Source organism: Drosophila persimilis, unplaced genomic scaffold, assembly GCF_003286085.1.
Source record: "Drosophila persimilis strain 14011-0111.01,24,50 unplaced genomic scaffold, DperRS2 tig00000579-arrow-pilon, whole genome shotgun sequence".
NCBI classification, from domain to species: Eukaryota; Metazoa; Arthropoda; class Insecta; order Diptera; family Drosophilidae; genus Drosophila; species Drosophila persimilis.
This window is the reverse complement of record NW_020825322.1, coordinates 887303-911165: the sequence shown is the minus strand read 5'-3', so window position 1 is coordinate 911165 and position 23863 is coordinate 887303. Positions and strand designations below refer to the sequence as shown.

The window sequence follows — 23863 nt, the reverse complement described above, 5'->3', positions numbered from 1 at the left end:
GTACTAGTAGCCACTGTTGCAGCTCCAGATTTCACTGTACACACAGAGACTTTCCCATTGATGCCAATCCGATACGATCCGATGTGATTCGATTCGAACCATCGATGGTGCGGCAGCACCTGTAGTCAAGGCCTCAGGCCTTCGAGTCTGTTGAGTCCCGACTCCAAGTCAAGTCCAAGTCGATGCTCTGCCACTTATGCGGTGCGCTTTGGGGCAGGCACTGAGGCAGACTCAGTGTCAAGGGAAATGCGACACTCGATACTCGATTGTGCGGTTACATAACCCCCGTGCACATGATTCGTAGATACAAGAGAGACAGAGAGCGAGCGAGAGAGAGAAAGACAATCTATAAAAACATACAAGTATCTTTATATCTGAGAGCGTTTCTGCGGAGAGAGCGAAAGCGAAAGAGAAGCAGAGAGACGAAGATAAAGCAAAGTATATAAAACAAAATCCAAAATCTTCTGCTCGAAACCAAAACGAGTTTCGCTCACATCAAACGCGGCAAGGAAATACGATTGAACGCAAGACGAAAGCCAGCAAGAAGAATGCCAAAAAACATAATAACCATTTAGAAATAATTATACATATTATAATCGTAGTCCCAAACGGACGTACAGGTAGTACGAGATATATCTCTCTATCTGTATCTGCTGAAAGGTATTTAATTCTGTTCGGAAACTACTGTTCGATTCTTTGTGCGGAATGCGGAATGTATCTCCCAAAGGAGAGATTCCTCCCCATTGCCATTACATGTATGTGATGCCTCCTCAATGATGATTGAGCGTACAGATACAGATGCACAGATAGAGATACTCGTGGCCCAAACATCGAACAGGAATCCCATGGCGCTTCTAATTAAAGGAATTCCAATCTCTGACTCTCTGTCTTTGGATGTTGCATGTGGTTTTGGTTATTGAAGATGCTCGCACATGAGTTGCATATCTTTAAGGTGTTTGGGTCTCTAAGGTCATTTCACATACGAGCATCTACTCGAGAGACAGCCGTTCTTCCAAACTTCAGATGGTCGGACCGAGTAGTCTCTACAGCGGACACATGCCCATTCCCCTTCCATCCTCCTCCCCGTTTCAGGTGCATCATCCATCCACCAGTCGGTCACGAAAAAGCATTATTTAATTGCATTTACAATTTTTAATTGCGATTCTCACAAAACGAATTTCATTGCCATTGTTTGTAAAACTTTGTATGTTGTTGTTGAAACTGAATAAAGGTTGCTTAAAGGCCAGGGGCATCAGATATAATAAAAATAGAGATACAAAAATGTATTTGTGAATCGATAGAAATTCACAGATGACGAGGAAGTGCAGTTCTCAAAATGATTCACGCTGAGAGCGGAGAATATCTAATATAACATATCATATAAGGAGATACCAGATCTTTTAGGATCTATTCGCACTTACAACATCTAAATATCCGTACTAGTAGGGGACCTGTGCACCCTAGAATTCAGGGAAAAATACTTGATAGATAGTTTTTAACCTGAAAAGGAGTCCCAGAACAACACATGAATGTCATCCAGACTGAATCTAAAGATATTTATTGGGCTTACAAGCAAATTTCGCATAAACGAAAGAACCCATTCCGAGCAGTTGCTGTTCTTTTGGAATTGAAATAAAAATTCAATCAGAAATCAACTAAATCTGAAGATTATTCTCAAATAAATTCGTATTAGAGTTTTATCAGCGGCTTTTATGAAATATATTATCAATAACGTACATATGATATCGTATGTATGGCTGTTACCTCCATTCGCATCGCTGGCTGTCAGATTCCAGGCGAAAGTTTTCTAGATTCGTGAAAGTTGGCTGATTTTGTTCCAAGTTTTTACGCTGGCAAATTGAAATCTCTCGACACGCAGGTACTGCAAAAACCACGAGCCTCGAGCTTCGAGCCTCGAACCGCCGGAACCTTCAGCCTCCAACCTCCAACCTCTAACCTCCAGAGAGGGCCCAGCCCCTGCCCCTCCGCACCTCTCCAACCACTGCAGTTTGACAAGAACTGTGCTGTGTATTGGGTATTGTGTGGTGGGGTATAAGTTTGTTTGGCAATGTTTTCAAGTGTTCATCGTGTTGTTCGCTGTTCGATTTTGTTGTTGTTGGTCGATTGCCGATTGCTGTTGCTGCTGTTGTTGCTGTGGCAGTGGCAGTGGCAGGCACCTCTCACGTGGCAGCTGCCTCTGCTGCTGTTGCTGCTGCAATTGGAGTGCACTTTGGTCCATTGTTTATCGATTCTGCTGCTGCTGCTGGTGTGGCTGCTATTGCTGCTACCTCCGCGAGGGAGGCTATTAAGGAAGGTGGCCATGCCACAGAACTCCAACAATTTCATTCGCAATATATAGATTTCATTCATGGCAATTCCATTAGGCGAATGAGATGTTTCAATCTCGAAATCTCGGGGTGTGAAGTGCCTGCCACACGTGCCGCAATCCGCTGAAGCTGAATCACTGCAGAGAGAGAAAAGCAGCTAGAATATCTCCTTCTCTATCTCAATATATCTACAAATTTCACATAACTGAAAGGACACGTTTATTTTTTCCTTTAAATTAATGTATTTCTCACAATCGGAGTTCGATGGGCCCTAGCCACTCGTTGCACCTACCTGTTTGCTGTGGCACTCACCTACCCTCGAGTGTCCTTTCCGTCGCTCAACCCACGAGCATCGTCTGAGCCTTTCGGCTGCGTTCGGTGGCACAACATCCATTAATAGCTAATTACGGGAGGTTGTAATATATTGCGCAAGCACCACAGAGCAAAAACAAACAACAAACGGGGGATTGAGGGGGCAGGGGGCAGGGGGCAGTGTGGGGACACCAGACACCGGACAATGGTTCAGGTGTCTGCGGACAACGGACACGGGGAGTCACCTTTGGGATGGAAATGGGGATGGCATAGTCTGACGTGTGGCTCCATTAATAGCCTGTGCCCCGATTTGCATATGCGAGGCGGAAAGTGTCCAATGGCCCACGCGATGCACCATGCACCATCGGAACGGGTGCCTTGCCCCATTTGGTGCCTGGACTTGAAGAGGTGCCGCCACACTACACTGACGCGTGGGATGTCAAGACTTATGAGAGGCATGCCCTGGCTCCAGTGGCACACACACAATAACAGCGGGACACAGACACACATACTCATGCACACAAATGAGATTAAAAGTCAGTGCTAAAGAGAAGGGGCAGGGGCAGAGGCAGGGGCAGAGGCAGTGGCAGGGGCAAGGCTCAACTTCCCCCGCCTCGGAGTGGTGTGTGGCAGGGTGGCAGGGTGGCAGGGTGCATGGTGAAGGATTGGGGCAGGTTCAACGACATGCTGCGACATCGAGGCTGACAACGCGGCGCCTAATTGGATTTCGGCCCGAGCGCTCCACTTTTGCCCGAATGTGGCACGAATGGGCTGGTGGGCATGGTGGGGCGGATGGGCGGATAGGTGACGTATCGAGGGCGTCTTTGGGGCAATCTACCCCCTAACCCGCCCACCCCCTCCCTTTCTAAGCACCACTTTTCGACGCAATCAACAGCCGCGAAACGCAAGGGCAGCGAAATGAAATTAAAGCCGAGGTCATGACGTGCTGGTGGCAGAGTGGGTCCAGGGGGTGGTGGGGTGGTGGGCTGAGTGGGTGGAGTGCAGCCGAAAAAAGCAATAAAAGTGACGGGAAAAGTTGAGGCGTTGAGTGGGCGACGACGAATAAGGATATAGCCGTCTAAGGACGACAGCCAGCAAACGAAAAACGAGAAGCAACTTTCGCTGGAGATGAAGATGGAGATGGCAGGCGCGATTCTTGAGGCGAATCCTGAGGCTCTGCTGTCATCAAACCGACGAATTTTCACCAACAAAAACTTTCCCCACAAGAGAAACACACAGAAAAAGAAATAGCAAGTGTGGGAGAGCGAGCGAGGGGAAAAGGAGAACTGTAACTGGAACTGGATTCGGATTCGGAATTGAAAATGAGGGAGGTGGAGGACAAGGGAGCAGCACTCCCCTGTGCCCACTCAGGCAGCATCCCAAACATTCTGTGGCCTGCGGCGAATGCACTCATGAATATGCATTGAACGATTCGCTTAGAGCGCCATGAATGCAGTGAATGAATGCCCGGGGAATACCCGGGCAATACCCACATCTCACACACGCCCCCGCTTTCCGAAAAATACGAGTAATCCCAGACTCATCGCTGGACTGGAAATGTTTGCTCGTAGACGGCGCCCTTGGGGAGAGCTTCCAACCCTCCCTTCGAAAAGGGATTTCTCTCATAGCTGTGGCAAGAGCAGAATGGCGAAAGGGAAGTCATTATTCGGACTCAAATCTACTTTGGTGTTGGAATAATACGAGTTCCAGAGCTCCGCTAAGCATGTAGGATGTAGGATATTCTTGATCCAGCAGTCGATCCAACAGTCTTTATGCTCTACCGGTCCTGTCTGTCTTTCTATGAGAAGCATTTCCCCAATGGAGATAGGGAAGGCATTATTCGGACTCAAATCTACTTTGGTGTCCGAATAATACGAGTTCCAGAGCTCCGCTAAGCATGTAGGATGTAGGATATTCTTGATCCAGCAGTCGATCCAACAGTCTTTATGCTCTACCGGTCCTGTCTGTCTTTCTATGAGACGCATTTCCCCAATGGAGAAAGGGAAGTCATTATTCGGACTCAAATCTACTTTGGAGTCGGAATAATACGAGTTCCAGAGCTCCGCTAAGCATGTAGGATGTAGGATATTCTTGATCCAGCAGTCTTTATGTTCTACCGGTCCTGTCTGTCTTTCTATGAGAAGCATTTCCCCAATGGAGATAGGGAAGGCATTATTCGGACTCAAATCTACTTTGGTGTCCGAATAATACGAGTTCCAGAGCTCCGCTAAGCATGTAGGATGTAGGATATTCTTGATCCAGCAGTCGATCCAGCAGTCTTTATGTTCTACCGGTCCTGTCTGTCTTTCTATGAGAAGCATTTCCCCAATGGAGATAGGGAAGGCATTATTCGGACTCAAATCTACTTTGGTGTCGGAATAATACGAGTTCCAGAGCTCCCCTAAGCATGTAGGATGTAGGATATTCTTGATCCAGCAGTGGATCCAGCAGTCTTTATGTTCTACCGGTCTATGAAAAGCACTTCCCCATTTCCCCAGTTGTACTATGAGGAATACTAGATTCTGTGACTTTTCTTTTGGTTTATTTTCCTTAACATACATACATATTTATACCAAAGTTATTCCTATATTTTTGCTAATAAAATATCTTTGTAATTATTTGATTTCTTATGAAATATATTAATTATTATAGTTAATTAAATATAAAACTTAAAATTGATGTCGTATGTATCCTCTTTTGCAGCCTGGGATATTGGGAATTCGGTGCAGGACGCGTTTGTCATTGCCGTCGAGGAGCACGCCCGGGAGCGACTGCAGCGATTGGCGGCTCTCAATCGAGTGACGCCCGTGGACATAACCCAACTGTCGAAGAAGGTGAGTGTGACTATGGGACTTGTTTACCCAAGGATGACTCCCTCCATATCGGATCGATTTCCAAGGAATGGCCATTTCAGCTTTCGATTATTTTCGCCAGAATATTTGTAATGGAACTTGAAACGGATTTCCATTGAGTTTTAATCATTTTGCCAGTAGAATATTGTGGCTGTTTCTCGGGAGTTCTTCGGGCAATTGAAGGGAATTTCAGCGGGTTTTCGCATCTCCAATGACCAAAAGTTTTCCCATTACTTTGCTTGCACTTTTCCGAGTTGCAATCAGTGGAACCGAATCTCCTACCTTCCTTCCGTGGCTCTGTACCTACCCTTCCCTGCTAAGCCCCACCGGGAAAGAGAGGGGTAGCCCATGGGGAAACGTTTCCTGTGGACTTCCAGTAGTTTTTCTCTCGAATTAAATTGCTGTCTCTCTGTCCAGGGCAGGAGGCACTGGCACTGCCTCTGTTTCTGTCTCTGTCTCTGTCGCTTCGTGTTTGTTTGATGGTCAATCAGGAAGGTGCACGAGTGCATGCCACTACATGGTGCATGCTGCATGCTGCATGTTGGATTTGCCGCTAAAGCAAAACTTGAATGTGAGATTCCACTCAATGTTCAATGTTCGATTTGGAAACCGACATAAAAGCATAAATCGAATGGGAAAACGTTTTATCAAAACAGCTTTCTATCACAATGACAGTGCCCCAGTGATTGCCTCTCTCTGGTGGTGCCACAAAGTGCCTGCCCCTCCCTAAACGGACAGACAGACGAGATACGCGCACGGGTACGGGTACGGGTATGGGTACGGGTACGGGTACGGGGACAAAAATGAGGAAGTACTCACTCACTCACCCAAAATTCAATTAAAAATTCAACAAACACAACACGAAACAGAAAGACACTGAAAACTGAAACTAAAAGTGGAAATAAGACCAAAAAAAACAACAGAGAAACAGAAACAAAATACAACAAATAAAATACAAAAACTAGAAACAAAAGTTTGTATAAACGTGAAAGCGAAAGCAACAAAAAAAAAAAAACTGCCATCAAGAGTTACGCAAAAATGCAAAAGAAAAACAAAAAACAAAAAGGAAGGTAAGTTTCGGTGCCTTCTCGTGGCCGAAGCATTGGATACCCTTTACGCTCCATTGTTCGCAGTTCGAATGATTCGTGGAAAATGTATCCTTTCGCTTATGGGAGCACAGCGAAAAAACAAACCAAATTGTGTTCTCTCTAACAGAAAATCAAGTGTAGAGTGAGCGAGAAAAAAAAACGAATTTTACGGATTTGACACAGTAAAAATTACGATAAATTACGAATCCCACCGAATGCCTTTGATAACGAATCGATTCGGTTGTCTCTTCATGCAGGGCTCCATGTCCTCCGATTTGAATGGCAAGCAAATGACTCGCCAAAGAACTCTTTTCGATCAAAAAGATGGTAAATGCTACGGATATAGTAAATCGAATCACTTTTAAAGAAGGAACAGACTGTGCTGTTGTTTCTGAATATCGTAATACTCTTTTGACAGTGTCATGCAACCCTTTGTTGAACAGATTATTCGCGTACTCTCGAGCAAAGAGATGCAAACAACTGCAAATCAAATATGTGGATAATTGAAAGTGAAAAAACACAGTGCGATCCCATTTGCATGTGGGTGTTTGAGTGAGTGAGTGAGTGGATTCAGAGGGGACTAATCAAGCGATTTACCCTTTGTGGACGAAGGAGGAGAAGGAGCAGGAGCTTACATAAAAGCTATTCCCCAGATTAGCCGACGCGGTGGCTATCCATTTCTCTGTCTCTCTCTCTCTCTCTGTCTCTCCTCGTGTGTGGGTCACTCAGTGAATGAATGAATGAATGGGTGTGTAAATCGAGTTAATTAATTATTCATTTCCCCCACATTCGTATTCGGTATTCAGTCTCTTAGTATTCGAAAATGTATCTGGTGGATGGGACTGGGGGTTGCCTGTAAAATGTTATGGATGGATGGACATGGACTGCCTTTTAGAATGCGTGTCACGATTTGAATGATTATGTGGGTGTATTCATTGGAGAATAAGTTGTAATTGTGTCATTTGATTCATTCCATCAACGGGCATCGCCAACCCCTTGAAAGCTGATTTCGTTGTCCAAACTTCCCGTAAGTGAACGGACACACATCCCTATTTTGATCAGCGGGCATCTCTTTGGTGTCTATTCATTTAAGTGCGCTCCTGGCATTCAAAGGAATCAATCAATCCCTCTAAACCTCTGGTCAGCACAAATGATTGATCCGAGTGCATTCACTGCGCACCCAATCATTGGGGGATGCTTGTGGCTTGCGGGCTGTGGCCTGTGGCCTGTGGCCTATGGCCTGCCGCATAGTTTGATAGGAACATTAACCCCAAACGATAGCTCCATGCTCCATGCCATGCCCCTATGCACTTTTGGGGCGGGGCGGTTCTCATCATCACAGTTGAACGCTCCTACATCAATTCCTTTCGTCCTGGCCACCGCTGGCCTTTGTCTAGGACACGGGATGCGTTCTCCGGTACGACTGGCAGTGGGAGTCAATCTTACAAATGATTTTTATACAGACACACGCTGCTTCGGGTTCGTTCATATGAGTGTTTATCGTACTACGAGTACATATGTCTGTGTGTGGTATGCATATTCGCATGCGATAAGTCGAAAAGTGCTACTCCGAATAGAGCTGAATCGAGAGTCGAGAAGGATAACCAAGGAGTAGCCTTCGCTCCTCCACTAACCGACGGACCATTGACCGAACGACTGGTTGTGGTGTCTGCTGTCAATAATCCGATAAAATGCGAATAAGAAAACATTTGAAAGAAATTCCTCACTGCCTTTGCGTGGCTTATTGGATACCCTTTTTGGGATAGAGTCAACCGATTTTAGATTCAAATTGGCTCTGAAGTAGCTGATATTTGTGCTGATTATTGATGGCAATCAAGTCGATTTGAAATCGAAACAAATGTGGCTGTTCGCCTATGGGAAACTTATACACCGAAGGTATCATTCGACGAGACTCCTACAATAATATCACACCCTGAATGAAGGGTATGAAAAAAACTTCCCATTTCATGTGGTGGGGCGGGGGTAATGGGTGGTAAGAGGGGGCGGAACGAAGCTCGATTGAACGCTCAAGTGGGAAAATGTGCACGAAGCGTTAAGGATTCTGGGCGGGAGATGGAATGGCATCCCTACCCCATCAGACCATCACATATATAAAATATGTACATCTTTATCCCCCACACTCCCCTCCATTATACTGCAGCCCCATCTCTCTCTCTCTCTCTACCTTTCTGTCTCTCTCTGGGTGTCTTCTTTTCACGTAATTGCATCAAAATAAAAGAAAAAGCCGAAAATTGTTCTTCACTTGACACTGATCTGGCTTTGGGCGCTCTCCCCCCACGGCCACTCGCATTTCCCCCCCTCCATTTCAATGGCGACTCAATGGAGTGAGGAGCGGCTCTATGGCACACAAGGTTAAGGCCAAATTGGATTGATAACACCTTCGATTATGGCTGAGAAGAGTTAATTGGCACCGAGCGAGGTTTGACAGCAACTGGAGAGCTGGCTGGGATGGAATGGGATGGGATTGGGCGTGTACTCGCACGCGTACACCAAGGGGGAAGGACGAGTACTCATCCAAAAACCACCAAAAAGGTGCGGCAACAGCAACAAGCAAACGCAGCCAACATTTTGTCTGCCTTTTGTTGGAGCAAACAAGCAACAACCCACGCAAAGGCCACGAATTCCCCAGACAGAGACACACGCCCACGCATTCGTGTATATTTAATCCTATTCGCTTAAGCACATCCATTATAGGGGGCTTCACGTTAATTATTTCTTGTTCTTACATCCGATCCTATACAGTACACAAATATATTCTTGATCCGCATTAAGAGACTAGTCGATATAGCCGCCTAGATCTCACAGACTATCAAGCTAGAGCAACCAAATTTTGTATTCAGACAGCTCTGATATAACACTGTTTCAGGAGGAACAAATGAAATTGCGCTACCCCGTCGAAGTGCTTAGTCATTCTCTCTCTCAAGAGAGAGGGAGTATCGGGTATAAGTATAGGGTCGCAGCCCCTACCTACGACTCGCACCTTTCCCACTCGTTATTGCTGGTCTCACGATCTTCAAAATGAAGTGTAGTGGAATACGACCAACTAGCACCAATAGAGCAACGAGTAGCAGTGAATAGAAAAGAGTAGCAACGAGTAACAACGAGTAGTAACGAGTAGCACTGATTGTAAGTTGCACAGTGATGAAAATGTAAATTTTTGTTGGCAGTTTATGTTCAAATGGGATAACGGAATGCTGGGTAGAATAAGTTTTGTTTATAAGACAATTTTGATGCTTTCTGATTGAACCTATCAATTGCAATAGAAAAGCATTTTTCAGTGATTATTTTAGTATTATGAACTGATAGTAAATCTACATCTGTGTATATTCTTCTATCCCTGCTCTGGGCATTCTTTCTCCCCCTCTGTGTCCTTGCCGAAAACAATCAATCATGCAACAGCTGCAGCAAAGCGGAAAGAGCGGGACAACGACAAGCCAGAAGCCGCAGGACCTCAGTTTCCTGAACGACTCGACGCCCATCTATGTGACGTCCTTCACCAGCAACCAGATCACGTGCTGCAGCTCCACCATGACAACGGCCACGGCGGGCGGCCCCATCTCCGCCCCAATGCTGGCACCCACCACAGCGACCTGCACGATGCCCACGCCCGCCGTCGAGCAGCAGGCGGCCAGCCAGGGGGCCTCCGCGCTGGTAAGTGCCGCTGTGGCAGCGGCCACCGCCGCCGATCGCAATGCCAACAGTACCACCGCAGCGGCCCTCAAGCAGCAGAGGCAGAAGCAGCTTCCGAGCTCCGCGTGCAACACCGCCACAGCGATCAGCGCCATCGCGACAAGCAGCTCGACCAGCAGCGCCACCGGACAGATCTACCAGGCGAGCCAGGCCCAGCAGCAGCAGCTGCAGCAGCTCCAGCAGCAGCTGGCGGCGGCCGCCGCTGCGGGGAAGCCCCTCCAGGCCAAGTCCCTGCTCGCGACCAGCCTCCAGCATCTGGCCGAGGAGGTGGACAACGAGGACCTCGACGACGACGACGACGACGTGGACGGGGCCAACTATTGCGGCATCACCTACATCTCGTACAACAACAAGCATGCCCAGCTGCCAACGACGACGCTGCCGGCCAGCACAACGCTCCCGGCGGCGGCGGCCACCCTTGCCACCACGGCGGCGATCCACCAGCAGCGGCAGCAGCAGACTCACGCCCAAACCCACAACCGCCCTGCCCCACTGCAGCTGTGTGCCAGCGATGTCCAGTTCGTGGATGCCGGCACCTCGACGTCGCCCCTGCTGGCCGCCACCAGCATTGTGACGGCAGCGGACATCGCCTTGCCGCCGAGCGGCGGCCATCTCCACGGCACAACGACGCCCAAGACCGAGTACTCGACGGCCATTTCCAGCGGACAGTTGCAGCAGGCCTTTGCCGAGCTGCAGTTGCAGTACTCCACCAATAACAACACCTCACAGCAGCACCAGCAGCAGCAGCAGCAGCAGCAGCCACAGACACAGACACATTTCCATCAGCAACATTTAATTTTAAGCAACAACAATAATAGCAATAATTCCATCGCATCCAGCGGCATCACGACATCAGCGGCCACAGCGGCAACGGCGGCAGCCACAGCGGCATCCGTGATGAAGAATTGTGATCTACTGATAGCCAACAATCTGTATCCACCGAGACGAGAGGTGAATTACTCCTTTTGTTTGGATTTTTGGATTCTTCATTTTCATTTTTAGATCTGCTTTCATCTCAACGAATCTGTTTTGTTCTTGGATATGTTTTCTCTTTGATTTTAATATTTAAAAACATGCAAATATTTTACATAGTTATGTTGGCGGGGGGTGTGGCGTTTCGTTTGCGTTTGATTTCATTTGACATTAATTTGGAACTTTTCATCAGATCTGTGGAGCTGTCAAACTCTGTAATTGGTTTACTCTTGATTTCTCAATTTTCCGGTTTGCTTTTTGATCTGTGGGGGCGGGGCGGGGAGTTGTACGACAGTTGCCACAAGAATTTGCGCAACTTGCACCCTGATTGATGACAGTTGAAGACCGTTGAACTTGCTTTTGTTATTTTGCACCCAATTATTTGATGAGCGACGTTGCAACTCATTTGCTATCGGGGCACACACGCATTTCTTTTTTCTTTCATATTTGTTCTTTTTGTTTGATAATATTTGCTCATTGCTGTTGCATTTCAAAGACTTACTAAATACTTGCATCCTCTTCTTGCCCAAACAGTTACTAGATGACGTCATTGTTCATCAATCCAGCGATGTCCATGCATACAACACCAATGTAGCGACAGCAACAGCGACAGCCAACAGCAGCAACAATCGATCCCAGCAGCAGCAGCAGCAGCAATTGCTGAGTGCCGCCTACGAGCAGCAGCAGCAACAACTCTTGCAACAGCAGCAGCAGCAGCAGCAGCAGCTGCAACACAGTCCCACAAGTAGCATATCAATAGGAAGAACAGAACTTTTATTGGGTGATCAGAGTCTGCGGCAGGACTCCAGCAGGTGAGTGCTCTTACAGTTCTACGACCACTGTGTCCGTCCGCGCGACGTAAACTGTAGCCTAATCGGCAGGCGCAGCCCCGTCACAATGCTTACAAAACTGGCATTTGGGGAATGGGATGCGTGGCCTGTATTCGAAGGATTCCGAAGGATGAATAAATGCTAGATAGGGACATCAAGACCATGAAGATGCAACAGCAGACACTGGGTCCTGTATCTGCACCGCCCCTGCCAAAAAGATATTTAAACCTTTTCATAAAGTGTTTTAAGAAGCGCTTATGGCCAGAGCTTCCGCAGCATTTGACGGGGATTTCTGTTTAGCTATGATCCTTTCTGTTCTGTTTGCAGATTCATTTGTTGAAATATGTGAATGTTGAATGAATGCGAATGTGAGTGGTGTATGTGAATGTGACTGTGGTAGAGAGTGTTTGTATTTTATGAAGCATTTATTACCGCTTTGGTTGCCTGCTGGTCCCCTGCTGCTGCTCCTTCATCCTGTTCAATGGCTCTCGAATCCTCCGGCTCTGGTTCTGGCTCTGGCTCTGGCTCTAGCTCTCCTTTCGGTCCTCTCCCATCCTGTGTCCTGCTGTTGGTTTTGGCTGGTCTGGAATTTTGCACGCTTCGGAAATACCTGGTAGCGTGGCAGCATGTGGGTTGCTGCATGGCTGAGTGGGTGTTTGGGTGTGTATACTCATGGTTGTTTTTATGACTGCTTATTTATTCACTCGCTTCGCTCTGTTCGCTGGGTTTTCCACCTGGCTGGCTCAGGAGAGTGCCCAGGGCTCAGAGCCCACAGCCCAGAGAGGTTATGGCTCCTGGGTCTGGGTCTGGGTCTGGGTCTCGGTCTGCTCCTCCTCATCCTCATCCTCATCCTCATCCTTGTGCTGCGTTTTGCGTTCCGCCTCTGGCCATCGTTGACGTTTTTCACACATATTTCCCAGACTTTTTGCTCTCTCCCGCTCTCCCGCTCTCCCGCTCTCTCGCTCTTTTGTGGCAGGTGCGTCCTTCGTGGCATCGCAAATGAACCTGTTGTGATTTCGCCCGCGGGCAGCAGCCATCAGCAGCAAAAACTATACACAGGGCCCACCTCCCTGCCACTGCGGAGAGGTGAGCAGAGGAGACCACCCTGCCCCTTGTTGGGGCACGTGCGCCATCATTTTATGCTCATTATTAATTAACGAGTTATTTTCCTCGCCCGGTGATGAATATTTATACATTTTTAATCGATTTGCGCCCTCGTAAAAGTTGGACAGCGACTGCAGTCTGCACAGTTTGCAAGCCATTACAGTGATCGAAGAGGGAACGGGAACCGATTATACTCAGATAATTATTTATCGTTTATCCGAGGAATATTGAAGAGACTGTCTTGACCAGAGAGAGGGAAAGCGAAAGAGAAAGTTGGGTATTATGCCCTGGAGACCATGTGCCGTGGCGTTTTGATCCCATTTTGGATATGTTTATGTATGTTGCATGTCTGCCTGTCTCTACTCGTATCGCACATGTGTGCGCTTCTAATGCTGGTGCAAACTTTTGGCGGTCAGTGTTTTGCGGCTGGCCATCAGGGACGGGCTGCCGTCTCGTGTCCGTCACTCGATTTTTCGAGTAACAATTTCGGAAATCTGCTGACTAATCAGTTGCACATAGAATCCAGACAGCCAGCAAATGATGTTCTGTTCCCCTGTGGATGATGATGATGATGATGATGATGACACTTGATATGGCTTTGGTCGGAGCGGTGGGGAAGGGAAGTCGCACTCGAGTTCGAATGTGCATTATCCAGAAGTTGTTGTTGGCTGCGCTGCTCATTTGGGCCTGCGGGGGGTACCTGTCCAAACTGTTTGCTGCCTGTTGCATGGCCTACGCTTAACCCTCTTGTTGCAACATTCGTGCCACTGCTCTCGGGGCACTCGTCACGAGCAATTGACATTGACAGCGGATGACATTTCTCTCTGCCTTTCTGTCTGTGCCTCTGTTTCGGGAATTGTGCAGTCCCAGAAGTTGAACAAAAAATGAGAAAGTCGATTGTATTTGATGGTCCACACACGCCGTAGCAGCAGCACTGCCCCAGTGGTTTTCAAACTGCAAATGTCCATTTCCGTTTTTGCTGATAAAACTGTGGCCTCCCTGTCAATAGGTTGAGCTGATGTCAAGCGATGTGCCATCCATTGTCGCCAATGGAATGTCTGTCTTACCATCAGATTCCTTCCCATCGAGAAAAGTTGCATTGTCGTGTGCTCGAAAAAAGAAGAACCGTTGCCCGTTTTCCACTCGGCCGCATGATGCTTTACGAATTTCCCATAAGCGAATGGACTCCCGAGAAGATGCCATTCGCCACGAAACATACGAGCTTATTGACTATTAAATCCAGTCACAGGTGAACGTTGGAATGTTTGAAAGCTGGAACATATACTGGATACTGTGGATACTCTTACATGTGAATGTATCCCTGTCAAAAATCACTCTATTTGTGGCTCCTCAACTGTGGAGTCTTTTATTTCCTGTGAAAAGTAAAGAGCTGTAGAGAATGATCTTTGGCCAGCCCCAACGACAGTGCTGCACATACTGCGGCCCTCAAACTGCGGACTTGCCATCTTTGGCATGCCAGCCATGTAGCCCTGTATCTGTAGCCATATTGCGGGATGGCCTGGACGGGGCCTGGCCGTGGCTCTGACACTGCGGTCTCTCCCGGCCCCGGCCCCGGCCCCGGGCCCAGCCACGTCCACGTCCATGGTACGATTGGTACGCGAGGCACGCGCAGGCGCAGCATTTCTGTTGATTTTTTGTTGAGGTCTTGTTGGGGTAGGACTTGGTCTTGTGGCAGATTAGAGAAGAGGAGTAAAGAGAAGAGAGGTATGTGGCAGAAGCAAAGCCCAAGAATCAGAAGCAGAAACAGAAACAGAAACAGAGACACACACAGACAATGGATGGAAGTGATGGTCAGGTCAGTGTTTCCCATGGGGCCATGAGAAATCAATTAAAGGTGCCGCCTGCTTCGGCATCTTAAGCCCTTTTTCTTCTCCTTCTCTCTCCCTTTCTATCTCTCTCTCTCTGCCTATAATCTGGCTAGCCAAAAATGTAATTAAATCATTAATTTCCTGTCGTTAGGACCACAGAGTTGCCAGAGCACTATTAACGAAAAGTAGACACATGGCCGAAAGGCCCGCTCTCCCTCACTCGCTCTCCCCAGAGATGTGTGTGCTCTCTAGAGCAGAAAAGAGAGTGGGTGAGAGAGGGAACGAATGGTGGGACAGTTTGAGTGTAGAAGAGAGAGAGAATCAACAGACGAGCAAACGAGCAGAGGCAGAGGACGCGCAAGTTATTTTGAAAGCACAAAACTAAAGAAAAAACAACAAAAAACAAAAATCAAGCGCACGGCATTCCGACTGCAAAAATACCCACTACCTGGGTATATCCTATATAAGGCATTGGGAGGAAAACCAAAGGAGAGTTCTACAGGAAAAATACACATCTCTTTAGGTTTGAAAATATCGTAGATCGGTATATGACAGACATGCATACATATAGTGTATAGTACCTGAATACCCTACAAATATGGAATTTGAATCAATATAGATAGAATTATGATATGTATGATCTTTCGTTTGTTTAAGCATTTTGCGAGACTTTTTTGATATTTCTAGGTAGTCGATATGCTTGCATTTATGTTTTTCATTTAAAATATAATAAGCAAAATATTTATTCGGAAAAGATATCACAAGGGGCTGGCGTGAAATAAGGTATAATATCATATCATATTAAATAAATCAAAATAAGTCACAACAGAATGTTTTAGATATCAAAGTTTTCTATACATCTTTTGAAATTGTAAATGCCACTGGAGGTTTATATCGAACTGATCATAAAAACACTCTTTTATCTCGTTTCGTTCTGCCTTCTCTACGGAGCATACCCTTGTTCTGTTTGTGATGTTTGGAGGGTATCATAAGTTGGAAGAATATAAAATGAAATCATACTCGCACACTCACCCTCACATGGATATATGGAGAAGAGTGTGTGGGTGTAACTTGAGATAAATCCGTTATAATAATTCTGAGCAACTCTGGGATTGTGGAACGGAGCGACGGCCCCTCCTTCATAGGGTTCGGCTAAGGGGGAATGGTCGGGAAGGGGGGGCCAAAGGCAAACGACGACCCAAATGATGCCCCACAGGCTCTCGCACACACACAAAGGAGGCAGAGCTCAAGTGAGCCTCAACTCAAGTGTACGTGTGTGTGTGCCTCAATGTTGATTGTATCTTGTATCTTTGGAGGATACTTCTCTGTGCTTTGGGTCTCTTCTTTTCCTTCTTTCCGCTCTCCCCCTCTCTCCACCTCGCTCTCAAACACAATGAGAGCTTACCTTTGTGCGGGCTTTGTTTTGCGTTTGCCTCTCTCTGTCTTTCTCTCTCTGATACACACAATGTCTTCTCTATTTTATTTGTTGTCTGCCTGTGTTCTTTGCTCTGCCTTTTGCCACAGGTATGGCGATGGATCCTCTGTGCACAGAAGGAAAACAGGGAAAGAACAAAATAGAGGGGGATAAGGCTGCAAAAGAACAACGGTATTCAAAAAGGGAGGCCCATGAAAAGTCACAGGAGCAACAGGAGCCGAGAGAAGGGCACGATACCCGCAGTTTTGGCCATGATTTCTCTGATGATCTGTAAGCCATGGCTAGGAATGCTACCTGCTTCACACCCACCTAACGATCTCTCTTCCTTTCTTTCGCTCTCTCTCTCTCTCTCTCTCTCTCTGTTTGTTCCTGTGCGACCGGGGTGTGTTTTGTATAAGGTGTGGCACTGCCTCTTCTCTCGCTCTCCCGTATCATGAGAGCATTCTGTTTGGAATATATCACCTTGTTTAAATGCACCCTGGCATGGAGCTGCGCGCAGTCTCAGTCCCAGTCGCAGCTTCTCTTCTCCTGCCTTTGGGGCACGTCTTGGTTGTGCAGGCAGTGGCCGGAGCTGTGGCTGTGGCTGGGACTGGGGCAGGGACAGGGGCACACACATCGCTGGCTGTTGAGTCACGTCACGAATACACACACCTGGAGGCAGGGGCCCTGCCTTTTGTTCTTTTGTATGCCACAATAGGCTTAACCAGATACCTGAACATACCTCTACATCTGTGCTTGTATGTATGGATGCATGTACATCCATGTATGTATGTATGTGTTTGTGTATACATATTTGTACCTGCTGCTCGCTCAATTGCTTTTACCTTAATTCTGCTCCGCTACTGCTGCTGTTGCTGCTGCACTGCACCGCGTCTTGGACTGCAGCCTGGTCTTGGGATACCCTTTCCGGGGAGAGAGGAAAACGACACTGAAACGAAAAGAGAGAACTCATTAGATCGACCCTTCCTTCCTTGATCGACGTATCGTTGGCAGTAAAATGTGTTTTAGCAAACTGATTTTTCACACCATTTGCTGTTCTAGGCCGAGCCCAAAATTCTTTGAAGAGAACTCCAAATATAACCTGTAGATTGTTCTCAGAATTCCCGAAATGCAAATGAAGTTAGTTCGTCGGTGTCCGTGAATCTCTGCACTTCCATTGTACTTCCATACTGTACTTTCTTCTGTATATTTCCTTTTATTCTTGCAAAACAAGTAAAAAATTGGATTGGATTCTATTCTGAATTTATTTTTGGGCATACAGATAGCTCCCAATCATTATCAGGGTACGGTCTCCATTAGCTATGTTGCTTGTAAATCAAAAATATTCTAGAATTTTCCCTTTCACTCATTTCTGTTTCCTGTAAATCTACAAGGTACCTCTGTACCCGCTATATCTTGAAAACTGTTCATGGATAGATCTTTAGAGTATCCCCAAGTCGTGGTTCGTTCTCCCACTCGAGTTCTTCTCTATTTCGACTAATTCTGTTTTGCCTTTGTCTTCTTCTCCTGTTTCTTTTCTGCCTGGCAGTTGTTGTTTTTGGCTTTGCTATTCCTATTCCTACTCCTACGGTCCCTTTCCATTGCCGCCTCCTCCTCATCCTTCCTGCGACTGTTTGCACACGCACACACACTTGAATAAGCATATTCGCAATTTGCTCTGCTCTCATATGCTCTCATGCGCAATACATACATATGTATGTACGGGGCTCGTACATACATACATATATCCTTGAGGCGATTGAGCGCGCTGCACTTGCGCTGCTTGGCCGGACGACAGGTAAAAGAGAGAGATAGAGAGAGGGCGAAGACCCAAGGCGCTCTCCAAACACACACACGTCAAGCTCTGCCGCCCGCTCTCGCTTGCTCTTCCACTGGTCATCCATGCACTCACTATCACCTATCCCTATCCCACTCTTGTTTGCTCTCTGTGGCGGCTCTCTTTTGGCCTGAACGACGACGACGACGACGACGACGACGACAACAGCAACAGCAGTGGCAGCGGCGCGGCGGCGGTGTTTTTGCTGTTTTTATTTTCCAGCTCGGCTTTCAGTGTGTTTTTTTTTATTTTTGTGCTCAGTCTTGGCTGAGACTTTGTTCGTGTGTGGAGGGTAAAAACGCGTGCTACCATACCAAAGTGCAACCACAATTACAGCGGCAGCAACAGCAACGGCAACAGAAAATAACAACAGAAATAACAGTAATGTGGCGACAAATAGTGGAATATTGAACATGCAACTGCAATTTGCCGTTAGAGAGCGGTACGATCGATGCGACCCACCATCGCCCCTCTCTCTCTCTCTCTCTCTCCCTCCGTCTCTTTGATTGCAACACCAGCAGCAGCAGCAGCAGCAGCAGCAGCAACAACCACAGTTAGAACTCATTAAATTGCAATTAACAGAGAGAAAGAGTAAGAGAAAGAACTATGTATGAAGAAGAGGAAGCTACAGCGGCAGCGGCAGCGGTAGATAGGGCACAAACAAAAACAAAAACAAACAAGAAACGGTGCAACGCTGCTATCAGCGTTGCCAGATCGAATGCAGATGTACAATGTACTTCTGCTGCAAAAGTGAAAGAAAACAAGTGTGTGTTCGCTCGTGTGTGTGTGTGTGTGTGTGTGTGCTCGTGTGGACATGCAACGGGCAACTACTGTAATGGCTACACTGAACAAAAGTGGACATCAAAGATCGAAGAAATCATTTCAAAAATATCGTCTGCAACACACACATTCAGAATAATTGAAAATCCTAGATGATCAGCTTTCTAAAAATCAATGACTTTCATGTACATCCTATCCTTAAACGCATAAAATTCCCTTGAAATTGTAAATGGTACAAAGAATACGAGTAATCTATTACTGTGTGAATATCAAGACCACTTTGTGGTGTTCTTTTCGTTTTGTGTTAAAGTCAATTTCCTTAGTTAAATGCATTGAGCCATAATTACTACAGATTCTCCATGGCTTGGACGGACCATAATTTCATTCTGAAGAGAAAAGAGAACGGGCATTTAGAATCGTTTGTGATATTTAATGAAAATTGTGACATCAAAATCATTTGATAGATGATTCAGATTGAATGAAATTTTTTTTACCGTGTATTGCTGCAGCTGTTTCATCGCTTGTTGTTGCTGTGGCTACTGTGGCACGCAAAATTTCCATTCGAAAGTGTTTTTTGTTGTTGTTTAAAAATGCCCAAAGTCTGAGACAGAGACAGAGAGAGAGAGAGAGAGAGGCAGAGATCGAATTCGCTTTGCAGTTGCCATGGCGCAGGCGTGTCAGTGCCTGTGCCAGTGAACCCCCCCCCCCCCCCCTCCCGTTCATTTCTGCTGTTGTTTTTTTGTTGCCTAATAAATTTATTAAATTTTTAACAAATATTTAATTTTTGTTTTGTGCATTTGTGTGCGTGTGCGTGTGTCTGAAGGCTGAAATGTGTGAACTCAAAAGGAGAAGCCTAAAGAACAGCTTTCAAAGTGTATAAAAAGCAAAGGAGTGACAGAGAGACAGAGAGTAAGATAGAGAGAGAGAGAGAGCGAAAGAATAAAAAGAGAGCCTGAAGAGAACCAAAGGATTACCGGAAATGCGCATCCTAAAGCAATGGTGAGTGTTGGATAGTGCTGGAACGCCATTCCATTGGAATGGGAATTTCGAAGAAAATCTATGGCACCACAATCTCCCAAAAACTCATGCATACATACATACATTTATAGTCCTCAAATGGGAGAGATAATTGGCAGAAAGATTACAGTAAAATCTGTGCATGACGAACAGGGACTGAATGTACGATGATCGAATTAATGCTACGACTAGTATTTCTATGATAATATCTTCAGGAAGTGCCGTTTCCTTGTATCTTTTTCAAAAAAAAACTTGATCAATCTATCCATAGAATGTGTCCGCTTGGGCAGCTTTCACTGTGCAACCCCCCACACACACAGACACTGACAGAGACAATATAATATAATCGTATTTCGTATGCAAAACATGACACAATTCGTGGTCTCAGGCACAGCCCTAGCCCAAAGTGCAGTCATACATAATTCACTCGAAAAGTATCTGCACGAACATAACGATTTCCTATAATCTATACGATACAATGCGATACGATCTCCATAATTACATAATCGCTTTCGTGCACATTTATTGGCGAAATTGCAAGAGACAGAGAGGCAGAGAGAGAGAGAGAGAGAAAACACTCTTCTACTTGCTAAAACTAAAATTTCTCCACTGGCCAAAGTTTCTTACCTGGCAACAGGTGAGGAGGAGAATCCTCAGATACCACTGCCACCACTACCACCTGGCTTTTCCCGCCACTCCCCCTCCGAGGCACAACGAGACTGGAGACTGGCGAAGAAAAGGCGCCAAGGGAAAAGTCTTGGCATTCCTTTGTGGTTAGAGGAAAAGCAGAGTGTGGATGTGGATGTGGATTGGATTGGAATGGAATGAGAGATGGTGTTGACCAGAGACCACAACGAAGAAAATCTGCAAAACTGCAAAACCCCCCACCCCACAAAAACCGAAGCTTATTTGCAGGAAAATTTAATGTGAGAGGCGGACCCCGAAGAGACCTATGATAGATGTACATGCGAATAGAGCGGGATTGATGGGATGGAGGCAAGAACTAGGAATAGATAGGGGTTTGTGGGAGCCAAGAAATATATCATAGACTCACTCAAATTGCAAAACTGTGTCTGTACCAGACTCAGATACCCTATGGCCCTACGGGGTCTTTGTGGAGATCCGTAGCATTGACTGGAACGGTTCGAAAGACCTGAACATCTTCCTGCTTTCCCTGAGCCTTTGCGAGGACATGGGCCGCGGATGGCGCCTGCCCAGCGCCGGCCGAATCAGCCGCCAGGATCTTCAGCAGTACGACCTTCATCTATAAGAGGGAGATGAAGGGGGATTCCACTCGTAATACAGCAGGGTGTGATTGTGCGATTGAGAGCACAGCAGAGAAAAGAGAGCTACGCTGCTACTGCCCTTCTATCCTTAAACTACAACTACTGTTCCCTGTGAACCCTGTTGACAGTGAACACCGCTCTGCACTGTACTGCAGTCTGTTAAAGCCAGATTTAATGTGCTAAAAAGTCTCATAATAAAATTAATGGTTTTAATGGATGGGACGATTACACAGCGGATGCATTTATTGTACATTAATCTCAGATACTTTAAACTTTTAGCAACTTCAATGCATAAAAATACGTATATTCCATTCAGTGTTATGTATTGTATTTTAAATCACACATCATTCGTTTAACCATACCATCGTCTCCTGCAACGGAGCTCCTTTTTACGCATACATTGGCTCGTGTGCACAGGAATAAGTAAGGTTATAATCTAGGGAAAACCCTATTTCCGTGGAAACTGACGATGCTGGTGTTGAAAAACATTTTCCAACCGTGCATAGCATTGGATTGGATTGGTATTTCAAAGGATATACTCGTACTGTCGATTAGGCTACTGCATATTTCCTTTGACAATAATTGCTCATCTGACTCTGCTGAAAGCGGATTGATATAGCCAACCAAAGTCTCCTGAAACAATTCGCATCCCTTTTCATCAGTGAGAAACCAGCGACCGCCTCATGTCCTTACAGTCTTTGATTATGATAGTTCTAGGGAATCCACTTCTCTTAGAGGATGGAATACAGCGCACTGCTGTGATACTTTGGAAATACTCAGTCGACAGACTCAAGGACTCAAGCAATTATATTTTTATTAATAAATAAGTTTCTCTGAAAAAGAGACTTGATTCAATTTTGAAAAGCATGATTTCAACGCAGTTCATGGTCAAATAAATGTCCGCTTCCAAGAATTTTCAAATCTCCTCGATTTATCACGGCGATAAAATCGCTCAAATTCCCGGAATCTAAGCGATTCATTTCATTCATTCATGATGAAAAAGTCATGCCAATTGTGCTCCATCGATTTCATTGCATCTCCGTGTGACAAGCACCCGCAGGACTCAAGTTATGTTTTATTTTTCTGTCCGAACCTCTTACAATATTTGCCCAGATTTCCGCATTTTGCCTCGACTTGAAACAGTCCTGGTACTGCCTTGAATGCCTCCTCAACAACGTTGGTTAGAACTGGGCGGGAATATAAAGCAATAATGCGACACGAAACAATCCAGTTCAATATAAGTAAACAAAACTTTCAACTAGACCACCGAATATAAACATGGATATCCATTCTATGTGCGAGTATACTTGCAACACAATCAATAGAACAATCGACAGCCGGCAAACCGGCAAACCGGCAATCAATTAAGTTTCATTTCAATTGCAAAATGGGAAATGGGAAAAATGAATTCAACTGTTCTTTAATTGGAACGCCCCCCACATTATTCCAAGCCCAGGGACAACCAAGGACGAATGAGCAAGGACCACCACCACCACCACCACCACGACCACACCCACGCCCCCCTGTGAACAGTGGCTATTACAACTTTTGGGATACCCCTCTAATTGGATTTATTTCGGTATCTATCCAAAAAGGGTACTCGCACTGTGATAGTTATGTGTCTATAGATGGTCTAAGGTGCAAAATTAAGGATCCATATCCTTAAAATTCTCGATGCCTTTGCTGAAGAAAGTGTTGCCAATGTGTCCGTTCGCTTATGGGAAAGTTGGCGGCTCTCTAAGCAGTATTCAGATGATGAAACGACACCAGAACGAGGCAAAAGTCAAAATTTTAATGAAAATTCCAGGTGCAATTCATAAGATGAACGAATGAATGGGTGGATGAATGGGTGGATGGGTGAATGGGTGTATAGGTGGGTTGCCTGGTTACTGTTGTGATTGCATTCACGATGGTGGTGCACATCCTGCCGACCAGACCCCACCGTTTGCTGCCCTGTTCGGTTCTCCCTTTGTATTTAGGTTTTAATTAATTCTCAACAAATGTTTCCCGCCGCTGGCTCCAGCGTCAGCCTCCAACCCCCCGCTGTTTGCTTATGAATTTCACTTGGGCTTGAGCTTGAGCTTGAGTTTCCCAGGGAAAACTTTACCCGTCGCAACACACACAGATGCCAGATTCTAATGGCCTTCTCGAGAGAGCGAGAGAATCTACCGAGGGACGAGAGAAGGTCTAAGAAGGGACTCGAGTGCGAGTGCAATTGAGCGGCAATCGAAGATGCAATTGCAAATTGCAAAATTACCCAAAGTGGGCGGGTGAATGTTGATGCACTCTCGCAGAGTGCAGAAGGGGAGGGGAGGGGCGGGATGGGGATAGCGGGGCAGTGTGGCACGAGGGGCACATTACTTTGTCTTGCCTTTCGGTTTTCATGGCAATTAAGCCCCAGGAACAAGGGCGGGGAGGGCATGGCCTCCGAGGCATGCCGATAACAGGTATCCAATGCATACAGGTATTCCATAGGAATTCCAATGACGAGGAGGCTCTACCTC

General features: G+C 46.2%; 1 protein-coding gene across 3 annotated transcripts in view; it reads left to right on the top strand.

Annotated features, from left to right (window-relative positions):
* Nucleotides 1-23863, top strand: part of LOC6598168 (MAGUK p55 subfamily member 7) — a 71975-nt gene that overhangs the window by 24506 nt on the left and 23606 nt on the right. For 2 of the 3 annotated variants that reach the window (XM_026990339.1, XM_026990338.1), the window contains exon 1: nt 20021-20055. In XM_026990339.1, the coding sequence (XP_026846140.1) occupies nt 20036-20055 (20 nt within the window). In that variant the 5' untranslated portion in view covers nt 20021-20035. Of the gene's footprint in view, nt 1-5342; nt 5474-9999; nt 11242-11796; nt 12075-20020; nt 20056-23863 lie in introns of those variants that run through there. The other variant, XM_026990341.1, reaches the window with a different exon arrangement.